The sequence below is a fragment of the Macrobrachium rosenbergii genome, chromosome 55, assembly GCF_040412425.1.
Source record: "Macrobrachium rosenbergii isolate ZJJX-2024 chromosome 55, ASM4041242v1, whole genome shotgun sequence".
Classification (NCBI taxonomy): domain Eukaryota; kingdom Metazoa; phylum Arthropoda; class Malacostraca; order Decapoda; family Palaemonidae; genus Macrobrachium; species Macrobrachium rosenbergii.
Window position 1 is genome coordinate 14,921,250 of NC_089795.1, and position 14,649 is coordinate 14,935,898.

At 37.2% G+C, this 14,649-nt stretch overlaps 1 protein-coding gene across 2 annotated transcripts in view; it reads right to left on the bottom strand.

Annotated features, from left to right (window-relative positions):
* Positions 1–592: 592 nt before the first annotated feature.
* LOC136835153 (uncharacterized) overlaps positions 593–14,649 on the bottom strand; it is a 60,382-nt gene continuing 46,325 nt past the window's right edge. Inside the window, exons 6-7 of one of the 2 annotated variants that reach the window (XM_067098356.1) lie at positions 14,495–14,542; positions 593–4,905 (exon numbers count right to left, since the gene is read on the bottom strand). In XM_067098356.1, the coding sequence (XP_066954457.1) occupies positions 3,289–4,905; positions 14,495–14,542 (1,665 nt within the window). In that variant the 3' untranslated portion in view covers positions 593–3,288. The remainder of the gene's footprint in view (positions 4,906–14,494; positions 14,543–14,649) is intronic. The other variant, XM_067098357.1, reaches the window with a different exon arrangement.

The following is a 14,649-nucleotide window of genomic DNA, read 5'->3' on the forward strand; positions in this document are numbered from 1 at the left end:
GCCTCTTATAATTAGTACCCTACAGCAATCTCTCTCTCTCTCTCTCTCTCTCTCTCTCTCTCTCTCTCTCTCTTTATTCATTTCGGCGCAGATGACTTTCAGTGATGGGTATGTATACATGGTAAGCATTGTACGCATGTATCATTCGCGTTAAGGTTTCACCAGAGGCCTTTTCAAATTATGTCACGATTCTTGGTCCGATGTGAGCATGATGGAGTCCGTTACTTGACCCAGCGTGGTATGAAAATCGACTCCTCATCCTGTTCTCACACTGGGAAATCAGCTGGGCCATACGACCGCGAAAAACTGTCCGAGATGTCAATCCATTAATCCATTCACCACATCAATGTTCCCTTTGGAATCAGAATAAAGTTTGACGAAACTCATGCGAAATATTAACCATTTAACTATATGTGAGTGCGCTGATCCATTTATGCTACTGGAATTTATAATTTCTCTCTCTCTCTCTCTCTCTCTCTCTCTCTCTCTCTCTCTCTCTCTCTCTCTCTCTCTCTCTCTCTCTCTCTTCCTGCCATTCTGACAAAGGGTAGATAAATGTGATGACAACAAAGGAAGGAAAAAGAAAATAATGTCTAGTCGCAATTTATTTGTAATCATTGCATCGAAATTACACGTTGTGGCGATTGTCAGCACCTCACCCACTTCTCTACAGAACACGTACTTACTGTAAATGTTGAATCACATGCTTAATCTCCTAAGGTTTGACTCTATGCTAATAAGAAACCTAGTCTTATCCGACACAGTGCATGTCTCAGCCAAGAATCGGATTTACACTAAAACATCTAACATCTATGAAAGACTGCTCGTCTCTTGTCTACTGGCACCATGCTACTGTACAGTATGTCACTGCTTAAAGAACACTCTTGAGTTGTTCCTTACTTGAAGCTACTGAACAGAAATTAGGATAAAGAGAGGTGAAAGTTTTTCTAAATCAATGAATCTTAACTCTACAAATTACCCTAATATACTACTGAATGCCTTATTGCTTGGATTTGATTGTTTTAATATGATTGGTGTGCGTTCAGTCATGCAACTTTAGTTAAGGATCACTCCCAGCATAGCATGTCACTTTTTATTCCTCAGACTATTTCAAAATTCTATTTTTTTTATTCTTGTGGTGGATTAACTGATGTTACAAACAAGAGATAAAAGAAATCAAATATTATTAGAAAAGCTGGTACGACTTAGTGTCAGCTTCCGTGAAGAATGACCACAATTCGTAGTCAGGTTTAACCGAAGAATTTTGTATAAAGGAAAAGTGGGCTCTTATCGGCCATGAAGAAATAAGTAGCCCGGTCATAGAGGGTTGCCGAAAATCAGTTGTCATCCCTGCAGCGTCCGGTAGCACAACGGGACCTCAAAAGAGAGATTTGTTTGCAAGCGAAGCAGTGGCCACGAATGCCATCACAGATCTGGATTTCTTCATTTCTGAGTAACTGAGCATTGAGGTGTACTTTCAAGATAAAAATCCTGAAGCATCACCTATTTATAATGAATTATGACACATTGTGTTGCTTGAAAAAACGCAATAAATAGGATAGAGAAAATGAAGAAGAAATATGACGTGCTGCTTTGCATGATGCCTAAATGGCATTTCCTCCATTGGGAATCCGCTAAGTACGACGTAACCTGCAAGTCATTCTCGACCGAACTTTTGCATGAGCTTTGTTTGAACAAGACCTGCTTTTCTTTTTTTTTAAATTGACGAGATAAAATTTGCTGGTTTTTTTTTTTTTTTAGTTTAACGTGTGAAGTGATCCTTAGTTCATGTTTTTGATGTACTAATCTTCTCTTTCAGATATTCATGCGGTACATGCCTACTGTCGTTTTTTGAGTTGTGAAAACAAAAAAGGACAAGTGAAATTATTCATCTCAACAGAGACGGGAGGAGTTGTAGTGATCTGATAAAAAAAAAAAAAAGCGGGGTGGCGGCGGGGTCGGTGGGGAATTCGGATCAATCGAAAGGTAAAGGACAGACGCGCTGTTCACACGAGGCGGTAACCGCGCGGTTGCAAAGTGGTGACCGTATACATTATGGCGGTAACCCGCTCGGTTCATTCAGTATTAATATTGAGGTGGGGGAACTAACATGTGTACGATGTGTTCATAAGACTGTTTCCAACTGAGAGACTATGAGCCCAAATTCTTCAGTAATTTCAGAATGACCATAAAATCATGTATCTCGAATCGCGCGCTTGCAAAGGGAAACTCAGATTGGGCGGTTGCCGCGGTGGTTAACGAAACCGCGCGGTTGGGTGTGTACACCTCTGTGCTGTCATTAACTTTACAACTGCGCGGCCGGAACCGCGCGGTTGCAACCGCCATGTGTGAACGGGGCCTTAAAGGAACTATTTCTATAGCATACTCGACACAACGCAGCAAAATTCTTAAATGAGAAATGCGAAAAGGCAGACTGATACTTTGCGGCACATCAAAACAATATGGTAATGCCCAAATCAAGTTCCGGTGGTACTGCTAAAAAAAATAAATATCACAGACTTTACGCCATATGCCCTTTGATATGCGCACAGTCAGTCAACCGTTACAGTATTCTGAGTGGAGTTCATGCTATCTGTGAGGTTTTGAGGTGATACTATGTGGTGCTTCTTTTTTTTGGAGTGCCCTGATCAAATATTTACAGGCTTCGTGAATAGATTAATGGCTATTGTTAATTGCTAGCCCCATGTTATTCTATGTGCACACAGAGAATGTGAACTCTGAAGAAAAATCCTCATCTCAATTAATCTAGACAAGTCATTTGAGTTTTCTGTGATATTCACAAGTGACACAAAACTATGGGACAGGCAAGGTAAAAACTGAAATTGAGATCGTTACAAAGGATGCTACATAAAACTTCTTAGATCTGTCAGTGTACGAAGCATACAGTTGCACCATGAGGTAAAGGTATAATTCTTAGAATAACAAGAAATGCAATCAATATTATCACGCAGCGGCGCTCTACTTGCTTTACAGGCTAATAATTTCATATTTTACTGAAGTACCTAAAGTGCATTTGGCCATAAAGTAACTCCACTAAGAACAGTGCATTTAAAATTAACCAGTGCCTCCCTCCCTTCCTGTTTACAATAGTGTATGGCAACACTTTCTTTCCCACTCCCACTACCTAAAAAAACAAGAGAGTAGACTACGAATTCAATACCTAACACAGAACAGCGTTGCCCTACACGTTGAAAAGAGGTTTCTGGGGGGACTGTTTTCCTGTATTTCATATCCAGTTAACGAGATGTGTTTTCTTGCCATCATTCTTTATTGAATTGTAGTAGGTCGCTCATCTTGAGGCCCTGCATGTGGCCAATAGTAGAGGCGCTTGAGTACCTCTGTCCAGAAAGTCTGAGTAGACGGTGGAGGTGGCAGTGTCGTTTTCACATTCGTGCTGACTGGCTTTGAAGATGTGTGGGATGACATAGGTATATAAGGCCAGATACCGTCCATAGAAGGCTTCCCTGTTGATGAGGATAGTAATTCTGTTGGCACAGTTGATTTCTTTTCAATAAAAGGTTTTGCTGAACTTGGTGTAAATGGTATTAAAGTGGTAATCTCATCGTTATCATCTTGAGGTTGAGATCCATTTTTCTCCTTTGAAATTTTACTCCCAGAGTTGTTTTCATTTCTTTCATGGGAAGTTTTATTGAGTTGGTTATCTGAGATATTTTCCATTGCTAGGTCGGGAATTTTCCATGGCTCAGATACATCATTCTTATTAGGGGAAGAATCCCCTTGAATTTTGGCTAGAGTTCCGTTGTTTAAGCTAGAAGTGTGGATGCTGTCGTTACTGGGTTTATCTGAGTTCTGGATAATAACAGAGTTCAAATCCATCAGTGGATGGTCTTCATCCATAAAGGCATAATCAAGGGGATGAGGTATATCCCCAGATGCATCTTGTACCCAATGGAAGCTGGAACTTGAAGATCCTTCATTAGATGAAGACGAAGAAGGTAAAGGAGGAGGCTGAAGAATCGACGAAGGAGCTTTGAGATAGAGAGATGCTTGTCCTTTAACATTCTCACCATGATCGGTTTGTGGCTTGGACCACGCAGGTCTGTTTATGGATGTAGCTGCTTCTTGGTTTTGTGCTTTTAAAGAATTGATAAAATTTATGAAATGCATTAGCTCACTGGGAGTAAATGTTCCAGAATCATCAGACTGCATAGGTACTGGAACAGTAGGTGCTTCAGGTGCGTTGTCTTGTTTAAGCGGATGATTCAGTGAATCGTTGAAAAATAATTGCATTTGTCCAATTAAATCAATTAAAGGCACAGAATTCGGGCTGCTGTTTTCTTCTCCTTCTTGCTCCTCATCAGAGACCATTGAATCGTTGGGATCTTCTGCATGAGAATCATGCTGAGGCTTTGAACCCCTTTTCAGATTTACCTGTAGAGGTTTCAGGGGCCTTATGGTTGCTAGTTTATGACGATTTCGATTAACTTCCTTGAACGGACTTTTAATAGGCCTGTCACGCATCGGCCTCAGTGGTCTGAAAGGAGGTCTTACCATGGGTCGAGCTGTGGAGGGAACAAAAATCCATGACCCCGGGCGACTAGAAACCGACTGCGGAGGGAGAGGATAGGCAATGGGTGGTCGTCCTGTAACAACGGAGATATCTGTACCTGGTCTCACGAGCTCAGTCACAGTGCCTGGATAAGAGGCAGAACTGAGGTCAGGTGGTGATGCGTGTGTTGACAAGGTGACAGTGGTGGAAACACTGGTGATGGGGAAAGGTGCGGTTGTGTGGTACAACGGCTGCGAAGTAGGTCCACCCAGAAAGGAAGGAGGGGCTGTTATTAAACTCGAAGGCGAAGGGGCGCCAGCTTTATTCTTGTTGGAGGATTGCACATTCGTAGGGGTAGCCACGTGCATCGTGATCTGGAAATACACAAAATAAAAATGATAAGCGTAGAAGATTGTCTTTAATGAAAAATGGAAACTTTTTTTATCTCATTCATATTCTTACTCCATATGTAGTGAGAATTCCTGAAATAAACTTTCAAGATTGAAAAGCGATTAGTCACTGTGCACACACAGACCCATCCATATAAATATATATATATATATATATATATATATATATATATATATATATATATATATATATATATATATATATATATATATATATATTATATCTCATATAATTATATCTCACAACCATAAAAACACTGTTTTATTGTTTTGACCTGGCATTTGCTTAGCGCGGGGTCAAAGGTAGGGAAAAGAGGGATTAAGGCCCTTCCATAAAGAAGCTTAGCATCCGTAAGCTACTTTACAACTTTCTCTTTTGGGGCAAAGTGATCTGTGTGGGATTCTTAGCAGGCACCCCGCCGAGAAGCGGCCAGATGTTCGGCACACCTCTTGACTCATGGAAGATGACCACTGCATTGTCCAGGGACCGCCACCCCATCCCTTGGCCGATGCCTTAAATAGGGACAGACAAAGGAGACGCGAGTCAGACACTCGAGGGACGTCATAAAGTCGTGAGGCGGATTGCCATGAGACGCATGCAGGACCGCTATGCTGGAGAAGTGATTGACGCCCCATCTTCATCACAGGAACACACACCCCAGTCATATTTTGTCAAGTGAACCACGGACCCACTCTTCGCCATTCTTCTCTGGAGACCCCTTCCTCTACATGGTAAAGTGCTTGTTAAAGAGTCACTATCAGTCACTAATTGCCCTCCAAGTGTTTCTTTTAAGGCACAGTAAATTCCAATTTTCCTTTGCCTCGTGTTACCAGTGTTATTCAAATGTCTGTGTTTTGAGTGATTGCCTATCTTTGCTCATTCGAGGCCTTGTGGCACCCTCAGCACGGCCTCGAATTCCTGAGTATTTTCCTATCTCCATTTACTGGCTTCTAATACCTGAACCTCTCATTTCAGAGGGACCAATTTTCAGTGGAATATCCTTGGATTGTGCCTTGCGTAAAAACCCCACTAACGGATTCCAAGTTCGAGTTCATCAAGTAGAAATATCCCCTCAGGCCCCCCGCGAGCCTGAATGTAACATTCTTTCATCTTCTGATATTCTTTTGTGTAAATATACTTAATTTTAATTTAACTCTAACGTGTTTACATACACATTCCTTGTGAATAGAGCCCTAAGTTCATGAAAATCCCCCTTTTTCTTGTGCTTTATGATTACCTGCACCCACGAAGCTCAGATAACAGGGCTAAAGTAATGGTATGTGTTGATACCTGGCTCATAGTAACCATTTCCCCAGGTAAAATCCTATAAATTATATATATATATATATATATATATATATATATATATATATATATATATATATATATATATATATATATGTAGCGATGTAAAGAAAAATTAAATAGGAAGCATATGAACAGAACCTTAAAAAGAGAGAAGTGGAAAAAGATAAATTATACAGTGATCGATCGAGTAAGAATAGAGAGACAGAAAAAGAATAAAAGAGAGAGAGAGAGAGAGAGAGAGAAAAAGAATAAGAGGGGAGAGAGAGAGAGAGAACAACAATTAAGTCTTGGTTGTTATGCATTACCGAGGCTAGATATGTCAAGCAAGCTAAAAAGCAGGAAACCGTCTTTATATGAACTCAAAACAGTGAGCGAGTGTATCGCGCCCAGGGCCATAAAACCCATCATAAAATCTTGAACCTGTGCCCTCGGGCCTGAGCTGGTCAATCATTACCTATAACCTGGTCAGGATTCAATGTTCCAGCCATATCTGTAACTCCGCCTTCAATAGGAGGCGTTTACATGAAATTCCATGAAAAGGGGCTGGACAAAGAGAAGTAGTTCATTTCTCCAATTAGAAATTCTAGCGAGGAGTCATTAACAACTCCTCCTGAGATCATTTCCAATCAAATCTTCTAAGGAGAGATTTTGACAACACCCACAACTGTCCTTCCCAGTCAAGCTATTCGAGGGGAGGCCTTACAGATAATATCTTCCAATGAGGTAACTTCAAGGGAGGAGATGGAAGATAGCAAGGAAAAGCAGGGGCTCTAGAGAAGAATGAAGCCAGAGAAGGGGAGAGTTCCTAGTCACCAGTACGAGAAGATGCAATTTAGTACTTCCCCCTAGCTCCCATGGTCCCAACCAGACTCTGACCATGGGCTACTTAACCATACCCCAACCGCGGGCTGTTCGACCAGACAGAAACTGAACTTCAACCAGCAAGAGTGGTTTTCAAGAGAGTAAAACTGTAACCATAATTGTACCTGTGTATGTAATTAACTTTCATCATTAAAGTAAGAAGCTACCCATTTCGTCTCTATTATGCCTTTCTGAGAGATATAATTACATTTAATATAAATCCCTTCTAAGTAATAAACTGATGTGCTGCTGACTACAGAAAGAGACGCTGTGGATGAATACGTCGCCAACTTAGAAGAAAGACGCAGGTAAGAAGGGAACAATAATATGTCACACGAGTTATGAAAATAAACTTGTGCACGACATAAAAATGGTGGCAGTGCTTTAGGATCCAAAAGGCGAGACAAAACAAACAAACATTAACAGAAATATCCAGTGCAATTACTTAAGTTACGGTGAAACGAAATCTACAAAACGAACTTAGATTTTACGATGGCAAGCAAAACTTATATGAAGAAATAAAATCCTGCAATAAAGCATCAAACAGAAGTGAACATAAACTTTATTAGCGTGCACCGAAGACACAAAACACATAACGCAATTCATCACGAACTAACCGATCAGCACAAAACAGTGAGCCATCACATCGGTTGAGCAGCGACAGGCAGTGAGTGTGTTTAACAAACTACCGCCACTAGTGTAACAGATACAACGTAGAGTGTGTTTCAACAAACTACGAAGGCGACAACAACAGAAGAACAACTGGATGACTACGAAAGAATTCCTTAATAACAACAACCTGTAAGTTATCGAGAAAGTGAGATTTATTTGTTCTCTCTCTTTAAATGTGTAAAGAAGTGAAGAATTTTTAGATTGGTATATACTAGAGTAAAGATTATTTAACCTCTCTTTATCAAAGTGAAAATTAATGAAACTCTCTCTCCAACGAATTAAATTTTTTTTGAAGCGTAATTACAATTATTACTCTCTCTATGATAAATATTTGTTTGGTAAATAATTTAGAAAGGGAATTCTCATTTTTCTCACTCGCTTGGTGATAAATATTTTTAGTATTTATATGCAAATTGTGTGCTCATTGTGATGAATATTTTTTTTCTTTTCTTGATGATATGATGCCCAATTTCACATAAGATTTTTTTTTCTGTGTATTTGAATAATTACTTTTGAAGGATTTACTTTACTTGTGCACTTGAACTCAATTTAACAATTTAATTTTTTTATTATTATTATACTTTGATAGTTTCTTTTTTTTTGGTACTGTGCACAGTGTAACATTTTTATATATATATATATATATATATATATATATATATATATATATATATATATATATATATATATATATATATATATATATATATATATATATATATATATATAATGTGGTGTGCTCAATTTGAATAATTTTTTTTGGTAAAATGCAAAGAGTCTGTCCGTCGACACTCAGACGTAGCCGAATTCCAAGTGCAAAGAAATACTAACAATAATAACACAGCTAACCAAAACCAAAATAGTGTTAATAATTCTAATAATACTAACAGTAATAATAATAATAGTAACAATATTAATAATACTCGCACCTTCCCATATCACAATATGAATCAGGCAGCTGTAATAACAACAGCCACATGCTTCTGTGGGCAGGTGGATGATTTAAATCCTGACAAAAGCCGACTCGAATCTTATACAGTAAATCATTGGCTGTCAGATGCAGATAGTCGCATATCTTCAGGGGGAATAACAGATGAAAGTGCTAAAATAAATGAAGCCTTGATTCTCTTAAGTTCAGAACACGGTGACGCCCACAAAACTGAATTCCATGAGTTTTAGCAAACTTAATAACTATGCGGAATTCAAAGAAATTTGTTTATCACTCTGGGAACCAGTAAATAAGACTGACAGTTTATATAACATAACCAGATTCCTTAACCCGCAATATGAAACAATAGCGAATCTTTATGCAAGTGTTGAGAATGCAATAGATAAAATAACAGAAGACTTAAAGAAAACAGGCATCACCATAGGAGATAAGACACAGTTTGGTGACAATGACAATAATTTAGGTGATCTAAGACATGTTTTGAATTACTTGTCATTTGGAACAATATATAATGCCCTTGGAGAAGATGAAAGGAAGGCTTTCAGGGAAATAAAAATTGATCCACAGAAAAACAGCCTTCAAACATTGAAAACCATGAGAGAAGAAATACAAAAGAAAGAGATAAATCTCTCCAAGGAATTTGTAGGAATAACAGAAGCACAAAGTGAAAGGAAAGGCAGAAATAATAATCCTACCTTTAGAATCAATAATAAGATCTATGATAATTCCAGACAAGTAGGGAATAGACCAACCACCTTTCAAGGAAAATAAGCCCAAAATACTAAAAGAAAATGGAATCCAAACCAGAAAGAAAGACAATCAAACAAAGGGTGGTCCTCCCAAACCTTATAAATATGGTCAACACTCAAACACAAATACTTCAACCCAAGTGAACTATTCCGCTCAAGGAGCGAGACCAAAGACAGCCTGTGAAAACTGCGGGTATACAAATCATTCTACAAACGAGTGCAGAAGGCCTAGAATCTGCACGATTTGCAAGAAGGTAGGACATTTAACCAGGAATTGCTGGTTCGGGAATAAAGAAACACATAAAGAAGTGGCTGAATTAAGCAGCAATCGCCCAACATCAAATAAGTCTTCAAGTCAATGACAATTTATCCCTACACATAAGACAGCAAGAAAGTCCCTTCAAGAAGATAATATAAAAACAGAAGAATTAGCAAAAAGGGGAAGTGAAGGTTCATCCACATTTTCCTATTTGCAGAGTAAGGAAGTAGTATTCTCCATGAGAGAAGAAGAAATAACCAGAAAGGATTTAGCATCAAAGTTCCCATAAATGGAAAGATATGTACTGTACTCATGTATTCAGGTAGCACTGTAAGCATAATCGATAAAACCACTTTAACCAGATACTTAGGCGTTGAAGAAACGCTAATTCAGGGTCAAAACAGAATAATAAAAGGAGTAGTGGGTAAACATTTGGTCACATAAATCTGTTAAAGTTTCTAGCTCTAGAAATAGACATTTCGTCACATAAATCTGTTGAAAGTTTTCTAGTTCTAGAAGACAGATTTTTTCCCGCACAAGTATTGTTCTCATTTAACCTAATGAAGAGATGTGGAGTCATCCTGGACTGCACAGAAGGAAGGATTAGCCTGAAACAGGATAATCAAAGGAGCGTATGCTTTACGCTTGAAGAAGAAAAGTTTCACCCAAATCTGATCAATTGGTCTGAAACGGCTTCGGCAAGCGAGAAAGACATACATAAAGGACATTACCATAAAGAGAACAATCAAGATAAAATAGAAAAAGATAGAACAATTGCAGAGTAGAGAGTCAAGAAGATGTGCACATCAAGAGATGATATACTCCGAAGAAAGAAATGACCCAGATCCAAATAATGGTGATCACCGAGATTCTGAATATAACGAAAAACAAGGCGCCTGTACTGATAAATATACAGAGATAAATACTGATAGCTATAGCAATGTAGTAATAAGTTGTAATAATGAAGGAGAATTACTAAATGAAGTATTGTTATTAAATAAAATACAGAAATCAGATATAAATAATGTAATAGCAGTAACTGAAGAAACTAGTGATTATACAGAACATTGTTACTTTGCAGATATAGAAGATGAAGAGATATGTTGCATAAGCACTGCTGATGATAATAAAGTACAGTTCATACTTAATAGACAAGTAACTTTGCATCCAAAGTGTTTAACAAAAATACATTTAAGGCAAAAAGAAGAGATAGAGGTTAAAGACGTTCTGTTATTAAATGAAGAATTGCCAGGTTTTGTCAGAATGGATAATTCGTTGGTCCACCTGAAGGGTAATAATTGTGAAGTTTATGTCCAAAACTGCTCAAATAACAAACTAACACTATATGCAGGCATTGTCTTTTGCATAGAAATACCTATTAACAACCCTTTACTAACACTAGAAGAAAAAGCATTTTTCTCTGTAACTGGTCAAAAGTCTGAATTAAACAAGGAGATGAATAAAACAGATTTCCCAGAAAACAAAAATAAATTAATTCGTGTATTAGAAAGATGCAGAGATTTAATAGCTATAGAAGGAGATAAATTAGGCAGAACAAATGCCCTACAACATAGAATTTTGTTAGATGACGAGCAAAACCATTCTTTATTCCTAATTACAGATTACCAATAAGCCAAAGACCCATAGTTGATAATTTGATAGAAGAAATGAAGAAAGATGGGGTAGTCATTCCTTCCAAATCTCCATATAATTCTCCATTGCTACTTGTTCCTAAGAAAGATGGAAATTGGAGACTTGTGATAGATTATAGAAAGTTAAATTCCAACACCATCCCAGATAGAACGCCAATGCCAGTAATTCAAAATATGTTAGCTCAATTAGGAGGTGCAAAAATCTTTTCATCCTTAGATTTGCTGAGTGGATATTGGCAAGTACCTTTAGACGAAGAGTCGAAACCATACACAGCCTTCAGCACACATAAAGAACACTTACAATTTGAAGTCATGTCATTTGGACTCACTTCGGCTCCTTTAACTTTTGTTAGATTAATGTTACAAATTTTAGGAGATATAGAAAATGTTGCAGTTTACCTAGATGACGTTATCATTTTTAGTAAAAATTTAGAAAGTCACCTCAAGACTTTAGAAATAGTCCAAGAAAGATTAAGAATAGCAAGACTAAAAATCAAATTAAAGAAATGTCAATTCTTAATGAAATCTTTGGAATACTTAGGTCATGTAATTAGTGAAGATGGACTACGCATGCAAGCAGGCAAGATAAAGGCAATAGTTAAATATCCAGCTCCCACACATTTGAAAGCATTGAGACGATTCCTAGGAATGGTAGGTTACTATAGACCTTTTATTAAGGGTTTTGCTACGATAGCCAAACTATTAACAGAATTAACAAAGAAGGATGTCAAATATGAATGGAATAAAGAGCAAGAGACAGACATCCTTCCAAAAGCTAAAGAGTAAAATGACAAGGAATCCTGTATTAGTCTACCCAGATTTCTCTAAAGACTTTTACATAGCTTGTGATGCCTCAAGTACGGGGCTAGGAACTGTATTACTACAAAAAGACAAAACTAGAATGAGGGCAGTATATTATGCCAGTAGAGTCTTAAACCCAGCAGAAAGAAATTATAGTACTACAGAAAGAGAATGTTTAGCATTATACTGGGGATTAAAGAAATTTAGACACATACTTCTAGGTCATAAAGTCAATGTACTTACTGATCACAAACCCATTTGTGATTTGTTTAAAAAGAGAATTTTTACAAATAACATGAAGTTCAATAGATGGTTCATTAGTGTGTTAGAATTTGCTCCAGAATTCAGATATATCCCAGGGAAATTTAATACTCTAGCAGATGCATTATCCAGATCCCAATAAGAAATCGAGAAATGCATTACCACTAATACCTTTTGTTTTAGCTGTCAAGTAGTGGACTTGGACTTAGGAAGAGTGAAAATACAAGGAAATGATGCAACAAATCAGACAGATAATAGGACAGTTAATGACAGATGAATCTTTAAAACCTGATTTTAAATTAATAATTGGACTGTTGTACAAAAGGCCAACAGAGAAGAATGGTTGTTGTCGTCTATACATCCCAAAACCACTAATCAGAGAAGTTTTAGATTCACCACAAAATTTACTTGTCCATTTCCCATGTTCAGTGGATTTTCCGGAAAATTATTTAATTTTCGGCTGCTCCCCAAAGCATTAACAATTCATCTTGCCGAATCTCGATTAAAAGTTCAGGTGTCAGTTGATTCTTTTATACTAACACACTCATATAAGTTAGCAGGACATCCAGGAATTAAAAAGACAAGCAGAATCATAACTAGAAATTATTTTTGGCCAAATTGTAGTGTAGACGCAAAGAACTTTGTACAAAATTGTGTAGTTTGCAGTCAACATAAAGGTAACGTAAATCCAAAGGCTCCACTTGGAAAATATTCATCAGAATTAAATCCATTTCAGGTAATTAGCATGGACTTTTTAGGTCCATTTCCTACCACTATTAGAGGGAATAAACAAATACTAGTCTTTCTAGACTATCTAACCAGATATGTAGAAATTGTACCAGTAAGAAATAGAGATGCAATTACAGAAGCAGAAGCTCTTAAATCTAGAATTATCACGAGACATTCATGTCCACAAGTTCTTCTTTCTGATAACGCGGCTGAATTTACTAGTGAGCTTTTAAGAAAATTGTGAATTTTACGAGATGAATAAATGTCAAATAACAGCATATAAACCAAGTTCAAATGGAGCAGTAGAAAGAACAAATCTTAAAATAAAGGATATCCTGAAAACTTTAGTTAAACCTAATACAGAAGACTGGGATTTAGCTTTGGAAGACGTACAGTTTACTATAAACAATACTGTAAATGAGACAATAGGAGAATCACCACACCACTTATTGTATGGTCCTAATACCTTACTAGATGATGCAACACCACCCAGACATACTTATAATTATGATGACTATATTGCATGGAAAACTAGACGTACTTATGAAACGATCAAACAAACGAGGACTAGACTGGACGATTTTCACAAAACTCATGCCAAGTACTATGATAAAAATACAACTAAACCAGACATTATAGTAGGTGCTCAGGTATATGTTCAGAATCATATTCCAGAAGGTCCTAATGTAAAGGTTTCTTCTAAATTTCATGGTCCTTATTGAGTATTAGAAGTGTTAAAATTAAATAAGCTTAGAATTATTAATGAGAATGATCTAAAGGACAAGGTAGTTCATTGGAATCATGTGAAGGTAATAAAGGCAGACGCTTGGTCCACTAAAAAGTTAGAAGTATTGAAGGAGAATGGAGAAGAGCAAGTAAACAAAAGATATGAGTTAAGAAAAAGATAAGCTTATGTAAAGTGTTGGACTGAAAATATCATATGTATAATGTATTTATAGAAACTAAAATACCTCATGGATCCAGAATATCTGATAAGGATTATTCTTACAAATACAAATATGCGGCTCATCTTAATAGTCGTAATACTTCAATTCGTGTCTACGGAAGTTGTCATCCGAAAGGGTGCACTACTAGAGAAAAGGGGATCTGTGAAATTAATAAAAGATTTGGGAATCGTGAGTACAGATATTTCTTCAGTGCTTATCAATGAAATTACTTTGAAAGGTGTTCAAAAAGAACTCAAATCCATAATACAGAAGAGTGATAATAACAGTGCCCTACCATTGTTGAAAAGGTTAAATAATGACATAGAAAATATCCTAAATACAAGGTCCAAAAGATCCCTCTTACCTTGTATAGGAACAGCACTAAATCAACTATTTGGAGTCGCAACTGAATCTAATGTAGAAAAAGAAATGGCTAGAATTGATTAATTGGAACAATGGGCAGCAGCAAGAGGTACAGTGATAAATAAAGTGATAACTTCGCACAACTTAATGCCCAAG